This window comes from Nomia melanderi, chromosome 4, assembly GCF_051020985.1.
Source record: "Nomia melanderi isolate GNS246 chromosome 4, iyNomMela1, whole genome shotgun sequence".
In the NCBI taxonomy this organism is placed as follows: domain Eukaryota; kingdom Metazoa; phylum Arthropoda; class Insecta; order Hymenoptera; family Halictidae; genus Nomia; species Nomia melanderi.
In genome coordinates this window covers 10,369,975-10,388,068 of record NC_135002.1, presented here as the reverse complement: position 1 = coordinate 10,388,068, position 18,094 = coordinate 10,369,975, and the positions used below count along the sequence as shown (strand labels likewise).

Here is an 18,094-nt window from a genome sequence, read left to right as displayed (position 1 = left end):
TTCCGGGGCACATTTATTCATCAAATAAAATGCCCGAAAGCGAAGGAGTCATGAGAAACCGAATAATCGGTCGCAAGGGAGTTCCGTGGAAACGAAACGAGAGATACGCGAGAGCAACGCTTAAACCGCAAATCATTTTGCGGATGATGATTGACTACGGACCGCGAGGCTTCGCCTTAATTGCGGGTTTAAATGCAACAGAATTACATCGACGTCGGCTTCTACGACGCCGGGGAACCGTGAATGGTGTGCCCCGTAGCGTGGTTGCACAGTTTAATTTTAAGAAGCTTTAATTCAGGAAATTGAACCAAGCGAATGGAGTCAGCGAATTGCGTCCAACGTATCCGATTATTATGTACTAGGTAAACACGCGCGGGCAACCGCTCCGTCTTCAATACCCCACAGCTGCTCGTTCGAGTCATCCGGGATTATTCGCCGTAGAGCTGATATTGTCTGGGATTTCTATAGCGGCACACGCGACGCGCTCATTTCCTGATGCCACCGGAATTACAAATTACCGATTTTCTGGCCGAGGATGCGGACACGCGCGTGATTCGCTCGGCCACTCTTGCTGAAAGAAATAATTCGAGAAAAATCGGTTTCGAAGAAAATAATTTGACGCAAGAATTACCGGTCAGATTGAATGATCTTAATTTTATCTTGCTGTTACCGATAATATAAGAGTGTTAAATATTTGAAATTATTTTAAGAATCGGTTTAGTTGTGTAACATAATGAATATCAATAGAATGTAAAAAGAGGTCATACTTTTGTAGTGTTTTATAATAATTACGTGTTAATTGTATTAAATGAACGGTACATTTGGTGTTAAAGGCAAATACACTTTTTACCCTTTAACTTATGAATTTCCTTCAGTTTGAGAATGAAAATGTTTGAAAACATTACAAGTTGTTATGAATTATTGGAAGATAGTTGTTTCTATTAAAATAGTTGAATGGTTAAAATCAGAGGATATTAAGATTTCGTGTAACCTTCAGTGACATTTCCTTCTTTCTGTTGCAGGTATGGTGAAAAGCAACGACGGGTCGATAGCCAGGAGCTCAGTGGTATACAATTGCTCTCTGCAACTGCTTATCAACTGAAGAAGCCGTATCAGCAACTTCTCATACCGATCACGGTATGGATCGGCATGGAGCAGGCGTTCATCGGAGCAGACTTCACACAAGTGAGTAACTCAAAATTCACCACGACAGAATAATGATTCTCTAAAAATTCCTCGTTACCAATTGTAATTCAATAATCATGAACATTACTTTTTTCTATGAATAACTATGAAACCGATTTATTTAGTGTCATAAGAAAAAAGTAAAATCGCGACTTTTTAACATAATCAATCGAAAACCAACAGCTCCTTCAACAAATCCTCCAATTATTCAACAAAAATTCCAGTCAGCTGAAGCATTTCATTCGCATTACCATTAAAAATTTGAAATCGTTTCGAACGTATCTCGTATCTCGAATCCGAACAGTCCTCGAACAAAGATCCCAAACGCGATTCTATTCGATCGCTCGGAATAATCTAACAGGAATCCGGGGACCGAAATCGGCGTTCCGGAATCGTTAACGATTATCCTCGCCGAGCAGAGTAGCGCAAAAAGAAAAAGAAAAAAGGAAGAGGGGGGAAAAAAACAACCGGCCGACTAGGATCACCCGGATACCAACCGGATACAGAACGGTGGATTCATGATGCGTAACGGCCATGCGAGGTCGTGCAATTGTTCTCCGGAAATACATGCAACCAATCACAGATACCTGCACGCTGAAATATCACCCGTGGCACGCATCCTCCTTTTTCCCGTTTAAACCTGTACCGACTCAAATTATTAACCCCTTGTCCTGTAGTTTCTTTCGTAACTGCGTTTGCTAGATCCATTTTATGTATTTACTTAATAATTGGCTAGAAACAAAGAAGAACTCTATATTTGTCCTATGTCTACGTTTGCTTCGGTGATTGACAATTAATAATAAAAAGCTAATATTTACTTTTAACTTGAACGAATGTAATGACAAAGTTTAATAAATAGAGATATTATTCAGTTTTCCGGAATAAAAGAGTTGAACATTATTTTTCTGTTATCTATTATGTTTTAAAGTAAGCGCATTCATTGAATGAGCATAAAATGTATTTCCTTTTCCTATACAAGAAACCGTGGGACAAAAGGTTAACTCTTTGCACTTGAGAAGTGACTGACAGTCGTCATTTGGTTTAATACAGAAAAACTATATAACCCATACTTAATATCAAATCTTATACGACATAATTAGACGTGAAATACTAAACTAACATAGTTCTACCTCTTGATCCTGGTATTATTTCTATTTCGTAGAATCAATAACGTAATCAATAGTCCATTAGAAAACAGTTCATCTGAAAAGGGTACGAAAGGTTAATTGTACAACGACACAATCGATTGTTCATCGAGGAACAGACCGAGACAAGAGGAAGAGAGAAAGAGACCAGAGGGTGGGCGAAAGAGCGAGTAAAAGGAAAAAAAGGGAATGATACAGTTTGGAAGGCAAACTTGCTTGAAACCAGTTCGATGACGAAATATATATATATACACCACAACAAGATGACCAAGGAATAAAGTAATTGCAGAAATAAACGCGCTACTGGGAAGGCATCGGGATCCCGCAGACGCCTCGCTTCCATTGAATCAGCTGGTTCCATATGTTATAAATAGCTCAGAATCTTATTCTTGCAGCAATTCCCCGATACCACTTCCATACCTGGAATCCCGTGAACCAGTATTTCTTCTTTTCTTCGTTCCTTTTTTCGCAGGCCCCGTGTATCGGCGCGTATGTCGGGACGACGACGCGCACCAGTCGCCGCGGCACGCACACGCGCGATTCAAAGCGCATCGAAGCGCAACCCTGGCATCAGCCTTTTCCACGCCAATGAAATTTCTTCGGTTTTTCAGATCGCTCGTTCTCTCCTTTGCTCATTCCCGACCATAAAAAGTCGAATTTACTTATCCTTTTTCTATATCTTTCCTTTTTTAATCGCTCGCCAAGACCTCGGCGCATGGGTAATTTACTAATTCGAAATCGACATTCGTGTTAACACGTGCAGCTCTGCCTCCATCTATAATCGTACTCTTTAGTGTTATGTCTCGTTTGTATACTTATTTCCTGGAGTATTATTTTTACACGTTCGACGTCGCTATACCACTGCGACACATAATGAAGCTCTTCCGATTCATCAATCCTCTTAGGTATTTCCAGTATTTCCCGGAGCACGCCGATTCTAAACGGATCCCCGATTCAAACGAGATCGTTCCATCTAAATCTGTAAATTAATCCGACATATGCTTTTTCTCCTATTTTGCACATTTAGACCGACTTTAACGGTTAATCTTTATTGGCAGGTCGTCTTATATAGCCGGAGCAAAACGAATAAAAGACTCAAGGCTACTCACTCAGCGGCTATCACCGACCGTTCCATCGCTCTCCGCTCCCACCATCTTATCTCGCGACATTTCACGCGGATCTAATGGACTCTTTTCGCATGAAATACATCTCGCTTCCTTCGCGCCGCGTATCCATTTCGTTAGAAATCCGTGTTTACACATAATAGTTTCGAAAATTTTTAGCCGAACACCGACTGTCGTCAAAGTTCCCGTTTTTATTGGCTCGCAGCTTGTCACACGAATTTGTCTCAAAACCAAATCGCTCCCTCGAGAATAGCCGGACGAAACCCGGTGGAAGCCCTACCGTTCCTGCGCCGCGTAAAACCCTGCGAATAAGACAAAACATCTCCATCATCCGGCGCTTGATAACATCTAACACCCGGACCCGGGAGCAGGACCGAAACTCTAAATAACTCATAACCAGAATTTCCCTTATCGCGGGGATCTTTATTCACGGACACCCTGTAAGTGAGATAAGTTACTTTTATTGAAGCCATAAAAACCTTGCCTCCGGTCCGCCGTATAAACCGGAGATATTCGATAAAAATCTTCCCTGGGGCACACGTATATACACATTCTCGCTTTCCTTATTTCTCTCTCTCTCTCCCCCTCTCTCTCTCTCTCTCTCTCTCTCTCTCTCTCTCTCTCTCTCTCTCTCTCTCTCTCTCTCTCTCTCTCTCTCTCTCTCTCTCGCGCTCTCGCTCTCCCCCCCCCCCTTTTTCGTTATGGTTTTTTGTAAAACGAATCTCGCAAGTCGCGGGGACATATTGCCGCCCCGGCGAGAATGATCTTCGCGTTGCCTGCACGGGACGGGTACGGCCGCCACGGATGGTCTCCTCGGTGGAATATTATCGAGGCGCCGCGCCGTTCCGTTTAACGTTCCCCACCGACACCGACCAATCGACTACACGCTGCCAGCTCCCTTCTCCCACCCTGTTTCGCTGTTTCTTGTTATTCTTTTCGTTCTTTTTTTCTGTTTACAGGCGTACATTTCCTGCGCGTTGGGCGTGCACCGAGTGGGCTACGTAATGATCTGCTTCGGCGTGGTGAACGCCGCCTGCTCCCTGGTCTTCGGCTCCCTAATGAAATTCGTCGGCAGGCAGCCGCTGATGGCGCTGGGCGCCATCGTACATGCTAGTCTTGTCGTCGTGCTACTTCACTGGAAACCGCACCCCGCGAACCCTTATGTATTTTTCACCGTTTCCGGACTGTGGGGAGTCGGCGACGCGGTCTGGCAGACGCAAGTTAATGGTACGTGATATTTGAACGAATCGCATCCTCTATTTGTTAACACGTTTGCGATCGACGTTCGTTTCAATAGCAGCCTTGATGATTGCAATATTTTATTGGATACAACGAATCATCTTCGCGGCATGCAAATGAAATGCAGGGGAAAGATCGTGTCGAGTTACTACACTTTACACTACGTATTTACGATTTTAGGTGCTAACACACATATTGAAAGCGATTGAATTTTCTTTACGCAAGATATAGAATGCTTAGGGTCAGGAATGTATGACGCTGGTCGCGAACGTGTTAAAGCTGGTCCGGACTCTCTGATCAATAGATAGATCTGTGGGTCAAGTCGACTAGTTATCGTGTGTCTAAAGAATTCCTTCTATATTTCATTTTTAAAAGCCACTCGATTATCAATTCAAACATAGAAACGTATTGGATAAACTAAGAATAATGCTTCTGTTTCAATGTACCCAACTTGTCACTTGACTTGTTAGCTTTTTTCCAGAAACATCCTCAATTGTCCCTCACTATGGTGTAGTCTTCACTCGCAGCCTGGAGTGCGACGCGCGTTCGGAATTTTTATCGGTCGATCAGAATTGCGCGAGCATCGTAACGCTTTTAATGGTTAGAACTACGTGTACTCCGGTTATTGGACATCCGATTTTATTACTCGATGAAATAGAGACGCAGATCGGGGACTTTTATTCGTGTCTTGCTGACGAGTTTCCTCGTATAGCTAGTCCAGCCGTGAGCTACAGCTCAACGCGTACGAGATCGGCTTAATCCTTTAAATCCAAAAAAAACTTTAAAAAAATGCATGTATTTTCACAATACACGTTAACTAACCTATGATGTTTAAAAAAAATAAATATTTATACTGTTGGCTTCGTGACTGATCCACTTTGCATGTTGCTGATATTGAAATATGTGGTTTCAAGGCGACCGAGAACTAAAGGTTTAAGGGCAGTTTAAACTTCGTGACGAAACGGAGTTTTCCAATCCAGGTTTCGAAATCGGCAAATTTTTTCTGCAAATGAATTACATTCTAGATGAGTGGTTCGTATCTTCAGAGGAAGATTATTCCTTTCAAGAAAATTAGTATCGTATCTTCACAGGAAGTTTACTTCTTTCCAGAGAATTAGTATTGTGTCTGAAGTAATTATCAAGTAATATATTGTAGATTTGTTAATTATTCAATTGGTTTGCTGAATTTATTTAAAATGTAAATACCTGACAATAGATATACACTAAATGAGGATAGCGATTAGTTTTCTAAGGTAGTAAATGGAATTACCGAGTCCATACATTTTAGAAGCTTATTTTCTATTTGCCTTCAAATTATCGTACGAGCGTTAATATTTCATACATTTAAAATCCAGATTATCTTCTAATTGCTGCTTAAATGTTAATTATTCCTCCGCTGTATTTTTCAATTATTTAAAACTGTCGCTTTGCATTCTGAATTTTCCACGCGTCTATTACACACCGTATAATAATGGCTATTTATTATAATGCTTGACAAATACTCGTAATCGCTGGCTTATACTTGATTCACGCTACTAAGCCACTCACGTCGCTTCCGTATAACTTAAACTCGTTTTGAAATTTTCTATTTTAATTTCATCGTGAGCAATAAAATAACAACAAATTCCCGAACAAAGAAGTTATATACACATCAATGAAATTTTATATTTCAATCTCATCGTGGACGATAAAAAAATTTAGAATTTCGAAACAATTGCTATAACACTGTGGAACAAATTTTGACCTATGTTAGTTTTTGCAATAGCCACTATGTAATTCTTATAGAGTTCTTTACCCTAAATACGAATCCGAAAACCAAATTGCTGGGTCAGGTCCAGTTTTCGAAAAAACTGGGATTTTGTAAAAACGGTCGAATTTTTCAGAAAACCAAGTGGTAGGTTAGGTAGGTTAGGTGGGTTTAGCAGGTATATAATATATATAATATATATAATATTATTTAATTCGAATTATTTAACTGATTATAACAAAATAAGAGTGTCAATTGGATTAAATGTTGATTTATCGATATTATATATATATATATATTTCAAATGAAAATTGCTTGTTTTCTAAAAGGAAAAACATCATTGTAATCGATTTTTTACATGGTACATCTAATGATATCATTCTCAGTATTAAATTTGACATAAAAAACTATTAAACAAAGTACGATCTACAATGGATGTTTACTGGGAGTATTTTTAAATTAACACTAATACTTCTGAGTATACTCGAATATTCGTTACAGTTCCAGTAAACTTGATTAGTTTTTAAATCTAGTGTAATGATTATCCTGCATTGCATAATTCAAATTAGATATTAACTGCATAAAATGAACATTAAATATTCCTTTTTTGCGGCTCTATTCATATTACCGCCCAAGTGCAATGTACCCTTTGCACCCTCAATTTGGCGCGGCCCTATACCCATGTAAATACCCAACCTAATGGAATCCGGTGACCGGTGTTCGCAGGTTTGTACGGCACGCTGTTCAGGCGTAACAAGGAAGCCGCGTTCTCGAACTACAGGCTATGGGAGAGCGCCGGCTTCGTGATAGCGTACGCGTACAGCACCCACCTGTGCGCCCGTATGAAGCTGTACGTGATGCTGACGGTGCTGATCATCGGCACCATGGGATACATCGTCGTCGAGCTGCTACACAGGCGTAAGCAGAGGAGGCTGAAAGCTATCGCGGAGGATCCGAAAGCCGCCCAGGCGGAAGCGAATCAGGTGGAGGAGACCGACGACGAGAAGGACGATATCGACGACGATATCATTATCACGCACCTTTGAGCGACGCGTCGCGCACCGGCGAGGAACCACGTCACTGTACGCTCGGACCCGATCGACTCTCTCCTACACCCGCCCACCCGCCAGCATAACTCTTCTCATTCTTCCGTAACCGCTCTCCGGGAACGGGTACGATGATTTTTCCGCGGCGAGAACGAAGAAGCGCGCTCGGGATCCGAGCCAGAAAAATCTTTCGCGACGCTGTTCACCTCGATCGGATTGATTCCTTCGAGGAACGATCCCGATCACTCGCGGGGGAACCACGGAGGCGACGCCGTTATTAGAAAGAATAGAAATTTCGGTCAGCGTTCGTCTCTCTGTCGTTACGATCCGCTGATCCTCCACGTTGGAACCTCGATCGAACCGGAAACCCTTTTCGACGCGGTCAACCCGCGACTCGATTATTCGAGTCTCGAGTCCCGTGTTTTTCGTAGTCCCTATCTGTTTCTCTTTTTGTTTTCTCGTCTCTTCTCTTCTCTAATTTTCTTTCCTGCTTGATTCCATTGGACTCGACGCTCCTTCCTCGCGCGGAGAGTCGCGGCTTTCAGAGCGAAAGAACAGAACTCCGCGCTCCTCGGATGGAGTTCGCGCGGAGGACACGCACGAAGGGTGAAACTAGACGGAGAGAACGCGATGAAGAGCCAGAGACCGTTTCCGAGCTTGCCACAGAAACACGAAACGGCTCCGTTCACGAACGAGTAAACGTATCGCTTGCCTTCACGGTGCTAGAAGCGCATCCCGATGCCATAATTTGCTTCCCCCCTCCCCGTATGTGCGCGAGACACCACAGTGTTATTTAACCATGGATCGTCGAGCGTCGAGGGTTCAGGTGAATCGGTGATCGAACGAATTCGAATTACAAAAGGAAGACGGGGATCGCGAAAATTGCGACCCGTGTTGTGTACATAATACGCCGATGACGGGCGTTCGTAGGAGAGAAAAAGGATGAAGCAATGAAACTTGGAACAATTCGAGTAACCCGTTGTTGTTTGTATATCTCTGTAAGATGTAGGAACCTCCATTTGCCACTATGTGGAAGCGCTTCGTAGCAACTTGCCATTTAAGTCTTATCGGAATTGTGTCTCAATTTGTGATAGGGATCGGATGTTCCTGGAAGAACGGTTCGGTCGCATGAGCGTATCTTGCGTATATATATTTATGTGCATGGTGTCTGGCGACAGGCAACAGAAAATTTAGAGGACGATCCATCGCGACCGTGTAATGCGAACGGTCTTATTGGTCAGTCGAGATCTCTGTCTCGCGAACAGCGCTGTTGGCGAATTGTCACGGTCCCTAGAGATACAGCAAAAAAGTAAAATTAACGCGAAGAATACTGTATTAATATGTACTTTGTCAGTGACAAATCGAAAAATTGTATTGAATGTGTCATATCAAGCTGTAATAACAGTGTGTTGCGTAACACACGCGTGTATCCGTTTAAGTGCATGAAGCACACAGCTTGTCCGACTCTGGTCACAGAGTCGCAGCGTCCATGCATTTGATATTGCATTTCGCCCTTAAATTTTCTGCCGTCCTTCGCCGAACACCCTATACGTATACATATACGGATTTATTTCGAACGTGTCACCTCCAGTTCGTCGACACCGGGTAATCCGATCTGTACGTAACCGATTTCGCAGACTTCCTGTCGACGGCCACGAGACGTCGCTCGGGTGCGAAACGGAGGGGAAAGAACGGAGAACGAAACACCCAGAGAGGGCAGGGAATTGTACAGTTTTAGTTACCTGTATGTTGCCTCTGATTCAGATCTCTGTACAGACTCGCGGCGAGTTTCCATTCTGTCCTGTCGGATTGAAAGCAGGCTGGGTCTGTTATATCGTATCGTAGCAGGGCTGTGCGACTACGTGCTTAATCGACGAACTGAAAACGCGAACGCGAGACCTTTGGAACGATCCGAGACGGAAGGAGGACGCTTCGCGTCGTCGAAGGTCCGATATATACACCCGACAAAAAGAAACACGAGGGGGAAAAATATTGGTTTCCCTTTTCACGCATGTCTCTCATGTACTACACAGGCATTTCTGCCGGGATCGACGGTCGATCGCGGCACCGCTAGATCGCGGATGCTTGATTAGCAAGGATTCGATTCTCCAATTGTTTCGACTGTTCAAATTAGAAATCGAGTGACCATCCGCTGTCTAGTTACTTCTTTAAACACACACACACACATACACACAAATACATAGAAACACACAGACATACATAAGTGAAATCGTCATTAGAAGAGCCTTTGAGTGCGTTAGGATGAGTATCGAGAGATCACAAACGTGTTTATAGCGATAGACGTTAAGCAACATTTGTAGTCGATAATTTAACGGATAAGTTAACAACGGATGCAAAATTCATTTCTTATCAATCGTCCCTTTATTGTCTCACACGATTCGACGAGGAACGGGTTTTCGTCTTTGTTCGTTCGCAGGGAGAAATTATTCATGAGCGACAACGCGAGAACCGAAGTCAACGGGGACAACGTTGTTGTTGTTAGAAACGTAAGATCTTCCTTCACCTGCTCCTCGATCCTCGATCAAGCCCCTGTCCTTTCCTTGCCCTTCCACCCCTACCCCCACCACCTTCCGCAGAAAAAAAGTGTACGGTAATTTGTACCGAGTATCGAATCAGTATTCGTTACCCACGATCGAATTGTATTACGCGTTTTAGTATTTACGACGATTTATGTATGATGAACATACCGACATATTGTATCGTAAACGGCGTCTCTCTCAGCAATATGTATTCCGTCCACCAATCGACAAGATTGCTCAAGGATCTTAACCATAAGAGTAGAGTAACCGAATAAAACGTATATGCCGCATCTATATATTTTTTATATACATATATATTATACGTATATATATATAGTATATATATATATATAATATATATATGTATATATAATGTTATATATCGCCGTTTCGATGGAGTTTCGCAGTTGCCAAGAGAAAACGGGGGATCGTGTTACCACGATTCCGGAAATGACGCTGTCCAACGCGAATTTTAGCCTGCAACACGCATTGGATGATCATTATAGGCAATTTTTTTAGGCAGAACGACGAATCTGAAAATTCATTTTCTTTAATTGGTCTCCGCGAATGAATCGCGAAATTTCAGAAAATTCCAGTTTGAAGAGGAATAATCGATAACAATCGAGAAAAATGAATTTCAGATTCGTATGCAAGTGCACGGGAACCTATGACAATCGCTGATCGAATGTCGAAGAATAGGAAGGATATTAATATTCGTTGGACAGTGTAATAAACGTCGTCCGAACAAAATTTCGTAGTTCTGCAGTTCGTCTTCCATGGAATGGCTCGATTTATATTGTTAACATTCTCTCTCCCCTTCTATTTTTCTTTCGATAGTTGAATAGACGTAGAAAATGAACCAGTGACCACATAATGTCTTTGTCCCCTTAAACGGAGTATCTATGCCGGGATGGATAATTCGAGGAAAGTATTAAATATAATACTCTTTACAGGTGTGTAAAGACATTTAATGATTACCGCGTTGCTTCCCGACGTCGGAAGGCAATTGTTTATTATAAAATATATAACAGGATACTTGTTGGTAATTATTTGTCACCTGCGACAAGATTCTTCTGACGAGGGAACCTTACTCCGGATTCAAAGGGGGAATGCGGTATCGAATGATAAAAAATACGATTCTTTGAACGTATTTCTTAGAAACATAAATTTATTTTCGATTCCTGTTAGATTTACTTTGTACAGGATCTGCTACATTAGATTTTGTCCTGCGAGTAGGATACACAATAACGACGTGTGTCTATAGTGCTGTTCGGAGTGCAGGCTAACAAAACGATTTCTTTCTCCATTGATTCGTAAATTCTTGTAAATAAAGAATATTTTTGTTGCTTAAACTTTCCGAGAGAAAGTTACCCGGTACGCGGAAATCATTTCTGTTATAACGTATCGGAATTAGTTTACGAATAATGCTACTTTTAGGAACCAATAACAAAGTTTTTGAATTGACGAAAAAGAAGGAACAATAGAATATAAACCCTTCTTTTTAAACGAATTGAACTCGTTGTGTTCGATAAAACGTAAGTATACATTACGCACTCTGTGTTATATTCCATAAATTATTGTTATTTATTTATAGATTCTCCTCTTTTCAAATAGATCAATTAGGCCACTTGAGCAAAGTAACTTAATGTATACTTAACTATTCCAGAATCGACTCACTTAACGTTTACTTAAACTCCTAAAATCGTTTAAACATGTCCCCATTATCGAAAGGCGAAGAACATACGGCTTCTTCGGAATAAACTCTAATTGATTAACAACTATCTATGACTAGCACTCAATCGAAATTTACTTAACGCTACGATCGCATTTGTACAAACTCTCACGTTACATCGTGTGCGAATGTGCGTGCACCTTTGCAAAATATAAATGGATTATTTGGTTTGCAGTTCATGCAAGCTTGTGCCTATCTGCACATACCAGGATCAATGCCTGATTTCTCTTTGTGTAGATTATACAAATTTCTTTAATATCCCTTTACCGTTACAAATGTCTAATTGACGTTATTAATAATTGTCTCTTCTAACCGATGTACGCTCGTTGAAATTGCACATTACACATGCAACGAAACTATTAACTATCCACGAATGGAAAAGAATTGAGACTTTCTATAGAATTCGTTCAACGTGCAAGCTTTTAAACGTTTGAAAAATATATTTGTTCGATGAAAAATGTTAGTTTCTCTCCGAGTTTATATTCAAAGTGATACATTTAACTCATACATACTTCGATTTAGTATCTTCGTTATATTTCTACTATCTAAACAGAACGTTTTCTAAAACATTAAAATTTTTAAATCTAACGCAGTAGTTAAAATTTAACATTCGAATGCAGCGGCAACCATCGGTAACGATTCAAATATTCGTATCGCATCGATGCAAACGTAAACAAGGATCATCGGCGTCGACCGACAATAAAATAATATACTTAAACCTATTGAATCGTCGTATGTATATGTTAATAACAAATTAGAAACTACGAAGTCCCCTTGGAAGATACAGTAATTCGAAAATAGGAGCTATTTATACAAAAAAACGAACGACATCCTCGCGAAAACAATTCTTCGGAGTTGCTTCGCAACATTATATACAAAATATAGCGTGATATGTGTGCTAAAAAATCACTGATAATTCAGTAACATTCGCGGTGTCTAGCGGTAATACCACGAAAGACAGGAATCTGTTTGAATATTGTCAATACATGAAAAAACAACGATCACGTTTCTCGCGCGATCGCGATAAATTTATTCCATGTCGCGCAAGGACGAATGGAAATCATCGATAAAACCTTCTCTTTTCCCATGATAATTATCCATTTACGTAAACCTAAACGCCTTGCATGCGCGTGTCTCACGAAAAAATTCACTGATCCGCGTCAACTCGCGCGATTACGATTTTCCGAATTTCAAAAATGAAATTTACAAATTCACGTCGACCAAAGCTTGTCGGACAAAATTTGAGAAAAGATAAAGAATGATTCACCGTGCTGCTCGTATCGTGATTGTTGAATTATTGACAACATGCCGCAGTTCGTTCGGCGACACTGGACTCTCTCACTTATTAGATCGCTGAATCGCTCTATCCGCATCTCTAAATTGTCTATTAGACTCTTCTGCAGGCGGAATTCACAATTTCGCTTCGCTTATCCCTAATATCGATTGGTCAATAGGATATGCCAAGTTACAGACGGCGAGGAAGCCAAGAGTTCGTTGACCGCAATCTCATGGAACTAGTTTCCGTTCGCTTATCGAACGAACAACGATGTTCCACTGCGTGTACGGTGAACACCGTGAATTCGATGACATCCCGTGCACATCTGTGAGCTCATGGCGATAGTAGTCGATAAAGAATTAAGTTTTGTACGCACGGTCGTGAGCAAGATTAGCCGGCTGGAACCATCTTCGCGGCTCGCGAGTGAACGCGAGCCGTAACATTGACTACGCTTTAATTAACTATCTTCGATATGTATTTACTTATCTCGTTAGTCTTACAACCAACCGAAATCCATCCCCGTCAACTGATAGAATCGTTGGTTGAATGGACGATAAAAATCTCTCAATCGATGTATCGCTACTGGGTCTATGTAGGGGTGACTACGACCCTTGTTCTTACCTTAAATTATACATTGCCGTTAAGATGTTTGTATTATTGAAGCTATGATAAATGTAGGAATAAGGAATTCTAATCTTTTTAATCAGTAATCGTAATCCCTTAAGAATTCTTTAGCAAATAGAGAATCGAACGTAGCGTGTTATTCATTGTTACAAATGGTAGATACGATTGACACCTGTATGTATTATTAATTTTCATTTTGTACAGAATAACGAACAATTTGGATTTAAATAAGTTTGCCCGGAACAAATAAATATTTATCCAAATATTACTTGTACCACTGTTCTCGTGTCTTCTATTAGTGATGAAGTGTATGGAAATTTATTCGAATATTTTATTGATTTCTTTGGAAAATTGAAACAATATTTAAATTGAATAGAAACTACTAAGCTTAGTAATGATTGGGAATATAGAATGTTACATTTGTCTAACCCCTGTGTGTGATTGTACTCACCAAGGCAGTGGGGAGTAGGACGTTCCTCAGATTTGAGCAAACAGGGGAATCCCTTTGTAGCGTTAAAATAAAAGTGTTTCTCGCAGATCACTCTCTTTAGGCCTAAGAAATCCTGTACCCTGGTGATCTCGGCGACAGGATCAACGATCAATCTCTCGCCCGACACAAATAGAAACTGCGACAGGGGAAAGTACTGGAGCCATCTTTCCAAATGTCGCGCGTAGACGCCGATCTTCAACGGCACCCATGACGTATCTACGATCTTCGATCCATTTAAAAACGCCAGGTCCTCGAACTTCGGCATATTGGCTCGCTTACTCTTTACTTGCGTGTAATCAGATATTGCTCGAGTAACAGGATCCTTCACAACCAGAATTAATTTCATTGTCGGGTTCATACGTTGAACTCTTCGTGGCACTTCACTGGTCACGAAATAAGATGGCGTCTTTTCCATCGTGATTTGGGTGGCTAAGGTTGGGGGCATTCGGTGTCTGCAAAATACCACAGGAAGAAATTGTTTCTTTAACGTTTATCACCTATTATCCAGGAACATTTAATTTGGGAAAGGTCAAATGAAAAAAAAAAACACATGGAAATAGAACAATAACAAAGGAAAACGATATGGTCATCTAATTTAAATGGTCGATAACATAGATGATACAATGATATATACCTGTACCAATGAAATCCTTTGATGTAATGATGGTCAAAGAAGTGCACTTCGGATCCAGCAGCGCGAATAGCGGGATGCAATCTTAGAAACTCTAACAGTGCTCTAGTCCCGCCTTTCTTGACACCGATTATCAACGCGGTCGGCAACTGTTTGCTGGGCATCAAGCCTTGCTGTTTCAAGATCTGATATATTCGTGGGGAGGTTAGGGGGATCGTAGAATTTCCTTTAACGCTGCTGTTGCTGCCTGCCCAAAGTGACACCATTTGAAGTCTCGATAGCTTATAGTGTTGCGGTTCGACGTCGTTTGTCAATGATATTTCCTTGATGTGTAGATGGTCCAGATTTTGATCGTGTGTTTGTGTGGAGGAAACAGAAATTCTGGATTTTTGTGAGGTCGGTTTACCGGACAAGCCATCGAGTAGTAACGAATTGTCGATTAGAAAGATCCAGATTAGAATTACCAAAAAACAGGCTGGAACTAAGACCTTTTTCGACCAAGGCCCCTTTCTAAGTTCCATCCTGAACTTAAGAATCGTCGTATTTTACGGGTAATCTGGATTCCATTCTATCAAGCTTTCAGTCTTCTGCCTTCATACCGATATGTTCGGACAGGTATCATTGTATCTATCATATCTATAAATAATTGTAATTAGTTCCCTTTTACATGCAGTTTCAGCTTATCGTTAAACTAGTATTATCTCCTTCATTCAAGTTGTCTCATGTTTTGGTGATACGTACTGTGCTATAATTTAAATGCTAATTATAGAAGTAAAATAAAACACACTGGCAGCTTTGCTTTAATTCTTGTTAATAGTACGATAACTATATTTGGTATATATGATTTAAAGAAATATATATGTGTATTATAAATATGTAGAATTTAATAAAGAAACGCGTAGGATAATATTACACTACCGGTACTACAGTAGAGTCACGCAGTTGCCATCGTTAAGGGGCTGACGCATCAGGAGTTGTGATTTTGTGGTAAATGAATTAAATTGATTAAATCTAATTGATTTGAGTGAAATTGTAGTAAATTATCGAAATGTTACAGTAGAAAATGATACAAGACATGTGTTATCCTTACGCATATAATTTATTTCGTTAATCGTGTGTACGACGTGAATACCAAAATGTTTCCGTCGTCATGACTTTACACCTCATTATAGAGACAATAACAGTGCGCTGCCAAAACCATAAAAGCATTTCACTTTGGATGGCTGCCTAGACTATTCAACATGTTGTAACTTAAAGCAACTGAAAGTATAATCCGACTTTCAACAGTGGAGTTTCTCGACCAAAAATGTGCATATCAAAATTGTCTTTGTGTAGGTATGTATGTAAATACAAGAAAAGATTTAAAACAGTTTACAATTACAAATGAATAATTACCAGGATAGCCGTTAATAAAACAATCATTCCTTTATTTATATCGCAATAAATACCATTCTAACAATATCGACAACACTAATGATAAAAAAAAACAAAAAGAACACTACAATCTAATACGTATGATACTATATACAATAATTGTTGAAATATTTTTCGCAAAATCAACCGCAAAATTACTATTAAAATAAAATAATCTATCCACTTACCTGCATCAATGCAAACACAAATGAAAAGAAAAACCAAATAATCAAAGTAGAAAGGATACGCTTACGTTGAATGAAAACAAAAGGATAAAAAAAAAACAAAGGAGAATGAAACTGATCCTTTATTTGCCATACAATCGCTGATTCAGCAGACGTTGTTACAAAATAAATCGTTTTTGCCTGTTTGTTCGGTCGACTTACCCTCATGCCGCACGGTGTGTGTACAGGTGCACGGTGTTAATTTAGCACGGGGTGCATGATCCCGGTTATGCGGTGTTCGACTCTTAAGGCAAGTAAACGCGAGGATACGCGATGTTGCTTAAAGGAAGTGCACATTTAACGCATTATCAGACGGCGCGGTTGGTAATAATCGATAACTCGGGGCCAAGTAGAAGGGAGAAAATGGTGTATAACGCGGCACGTATCGACGTGATTTTCATAACTACCGAGCCAGACGACGAGTAGTTGGCTGAACTGTCATCCCTGTCAGGTTCTGTTCGTTTCGTTTGATTTCGCTCGTTGTTCAATGTTTATTAATCGCATCGCGCGCTATAAACGTTTCCCTCCCGTGCTGTTCGCCAACATTGCTGCCTGTTCCCGAGTGGCGTGGAGCCATGACAGTGGCGCCATTCGTTAACACGGGGTAAACAGGAAGCTCGGCAGAAAGCAGTTTAGATCTTATGATATCGTTCGCGGTGCCGAGCCGTGCTGGAAATTGAAACACTTTTGTCGCGAGAGCGACGTTATAACAGATAAATTGAATAATTTCATTTACACACCGTGAAATACGATTAACCTGCATCGCATGTTAAAATTTACATAATTGCAATGGAAATTTCGAAATTGTTATTGCAACATTAAATTATGCAAAGTGTCGGTTAGTTGAAAAATTTGTATTCTAATTTCTCGATACCTGCGAGAAATTTCGTTTAAAATGTGAGTAATATATAAAATGAGGCAATATCGAGTACAATATATATATATATATATATGTATAAATATATATTTCTAATTTCTTATATAAAATTTACCGTCGTAATGTTATACAATTTATGCGCTACCCTTTAAAATTCGACGAGATTGAATTACTTCTATTAACATACAATAATTACAATTTACTAAGTAAGTCCATTCAATTGGAATATAAGCTCTTAATGTAACCAACGCAATTCAAAATGAAATTGTATTTAATTGCAAAGTAACCCGCGCTGTCTCCATTCTGAATAAGTATACAAGGATCACTTATCCGTTCAACCGACAAAGAAATTGTCCCAAAGCATTCATTCGAAGTAAAACGCATCTCCGTTGAAACGTGTCTTCGACGAAAACCACGTATAATTTTTTTTCAAAATTTTTCGGCCGCAAAGGTGCTAAATCAATTAGATACGCGACTGTCGGCGGTACGTCGTGTCCGTACAGGCGCGTGTCTGTATTCGTGTGTCTGTGGAACGCGCACTTCTCAGTAGTAACATTAATTAGTAATGCGTGGGAACGGGTGGCTGAACTAATTAAACATATCCATGTGAATAGCGGGGCGTGTGCGGAAAACCGTTCGAACGGAACGTCCGCCAGGGCAATGTAGATCGATCGTTCGTAAAAAGAGTCACGGGGGAAAAGAAAATTCAACGGGATGAATGAATGACGGGCCGTCAACTAGATACAGGACTGCTCGCGGCAAGGGCATAGGCCATGCGGCCCGTTGATTGGCCGGCCTTTG

The 18,094-nt window shown here is 40.5% G+C and overlaps 2 protein-coding genes across 3 annotated transcripts in view; one reads left to right on the top strand and one right to left on the bottom strand.

Moving 5' to 3' along the window:
- Positions 1-11,059, top strand: part of LOC116429552 (UNC93-like protein) — a 60,029-nt gene extending 48,970 nt beyond the window's left edge. Inside the window, exons 4-6 of the mRNA XM_031982612.2 lie at positions 1,023-1,185; positions 4,414-4,681; positions 7,167-11,059. Of these exons, the coding sequence (XP_031838472.2) occupies positions 1,023-1,185; positions 4,414-4,681; positions 7,167-7,486 (751 nt within the window). The 3' untranslated portion in view covers positions 7,487-11,059. The remainder of the gene's footprint in view (positions 1-1,022; positions 1,186-4,413; positions 4,682-7,166) is intronic.
- A 144-nt stretch (positions 11,060-11,203) lies between these two features.
- On the bottom strand, positions 11,204-18,054 carry Hs3st-B (Heparan sulfate 3-O sulfotransferase-B). Of its 2 annotated transcripts, none has more exons than XM_076367220.1 (4): positions 16,579-18,054; positions 14,783-15,415; positions 14,110-14,600; positions 11,204-13,655 (listed from the first exon to the last, which is right to left on the bottom strand). In XM_076367220.1, exons 2-4 carry the CDS (start codon positions 15,298-15,300, stop codon positions 13,531-13,533), a joined length of 1,134 nt encoding a protein of 377 aa, XP_076223335.1. In that variant the 5' UTR covers positions 15,301-15,415; positions 16,579-18,054; the 3' UTR covers positions 11,204-13,530. The 2 variants fall into 2 exon arrangements, with proteins under 2 accessions (XP_076223335.1, XP_076223336.1); XM_076367221.1 differs by having other exon boundaries at positions 14,783-15,406.
- Between the last annotated feature and the right edge of the window lie 40 nt (positions 18,055-18,094).

What these genes read in the sequence shown, in the direction of transcription:
- Hs3st-B (XM_076367220.1), bottom strand. Translation starts at nt 15,300, where the DNA reads ATGGAACTTAGAAAGGGGCCTTGGTCGAAAAAGGTCTTAGTTCCAGCC. An exon ending in AAAGGATTTCATTGGTACAG is followed by an intron (nt 14,601 to 14,782) that starts GTATATATCATT and finishes GGTATTTTGCAG; the next exon opens with ACACCGAATGCCCCCAACCT. An exon ending in TCCTACTCCCCACTGCCTTG is followed by an intron (nt 13,656 to 14,109) that starts GTGAGTACAATC and finishes GTATAATTTAAG; the next exon opens with GTAAGAACAAGGGTCGTAGT.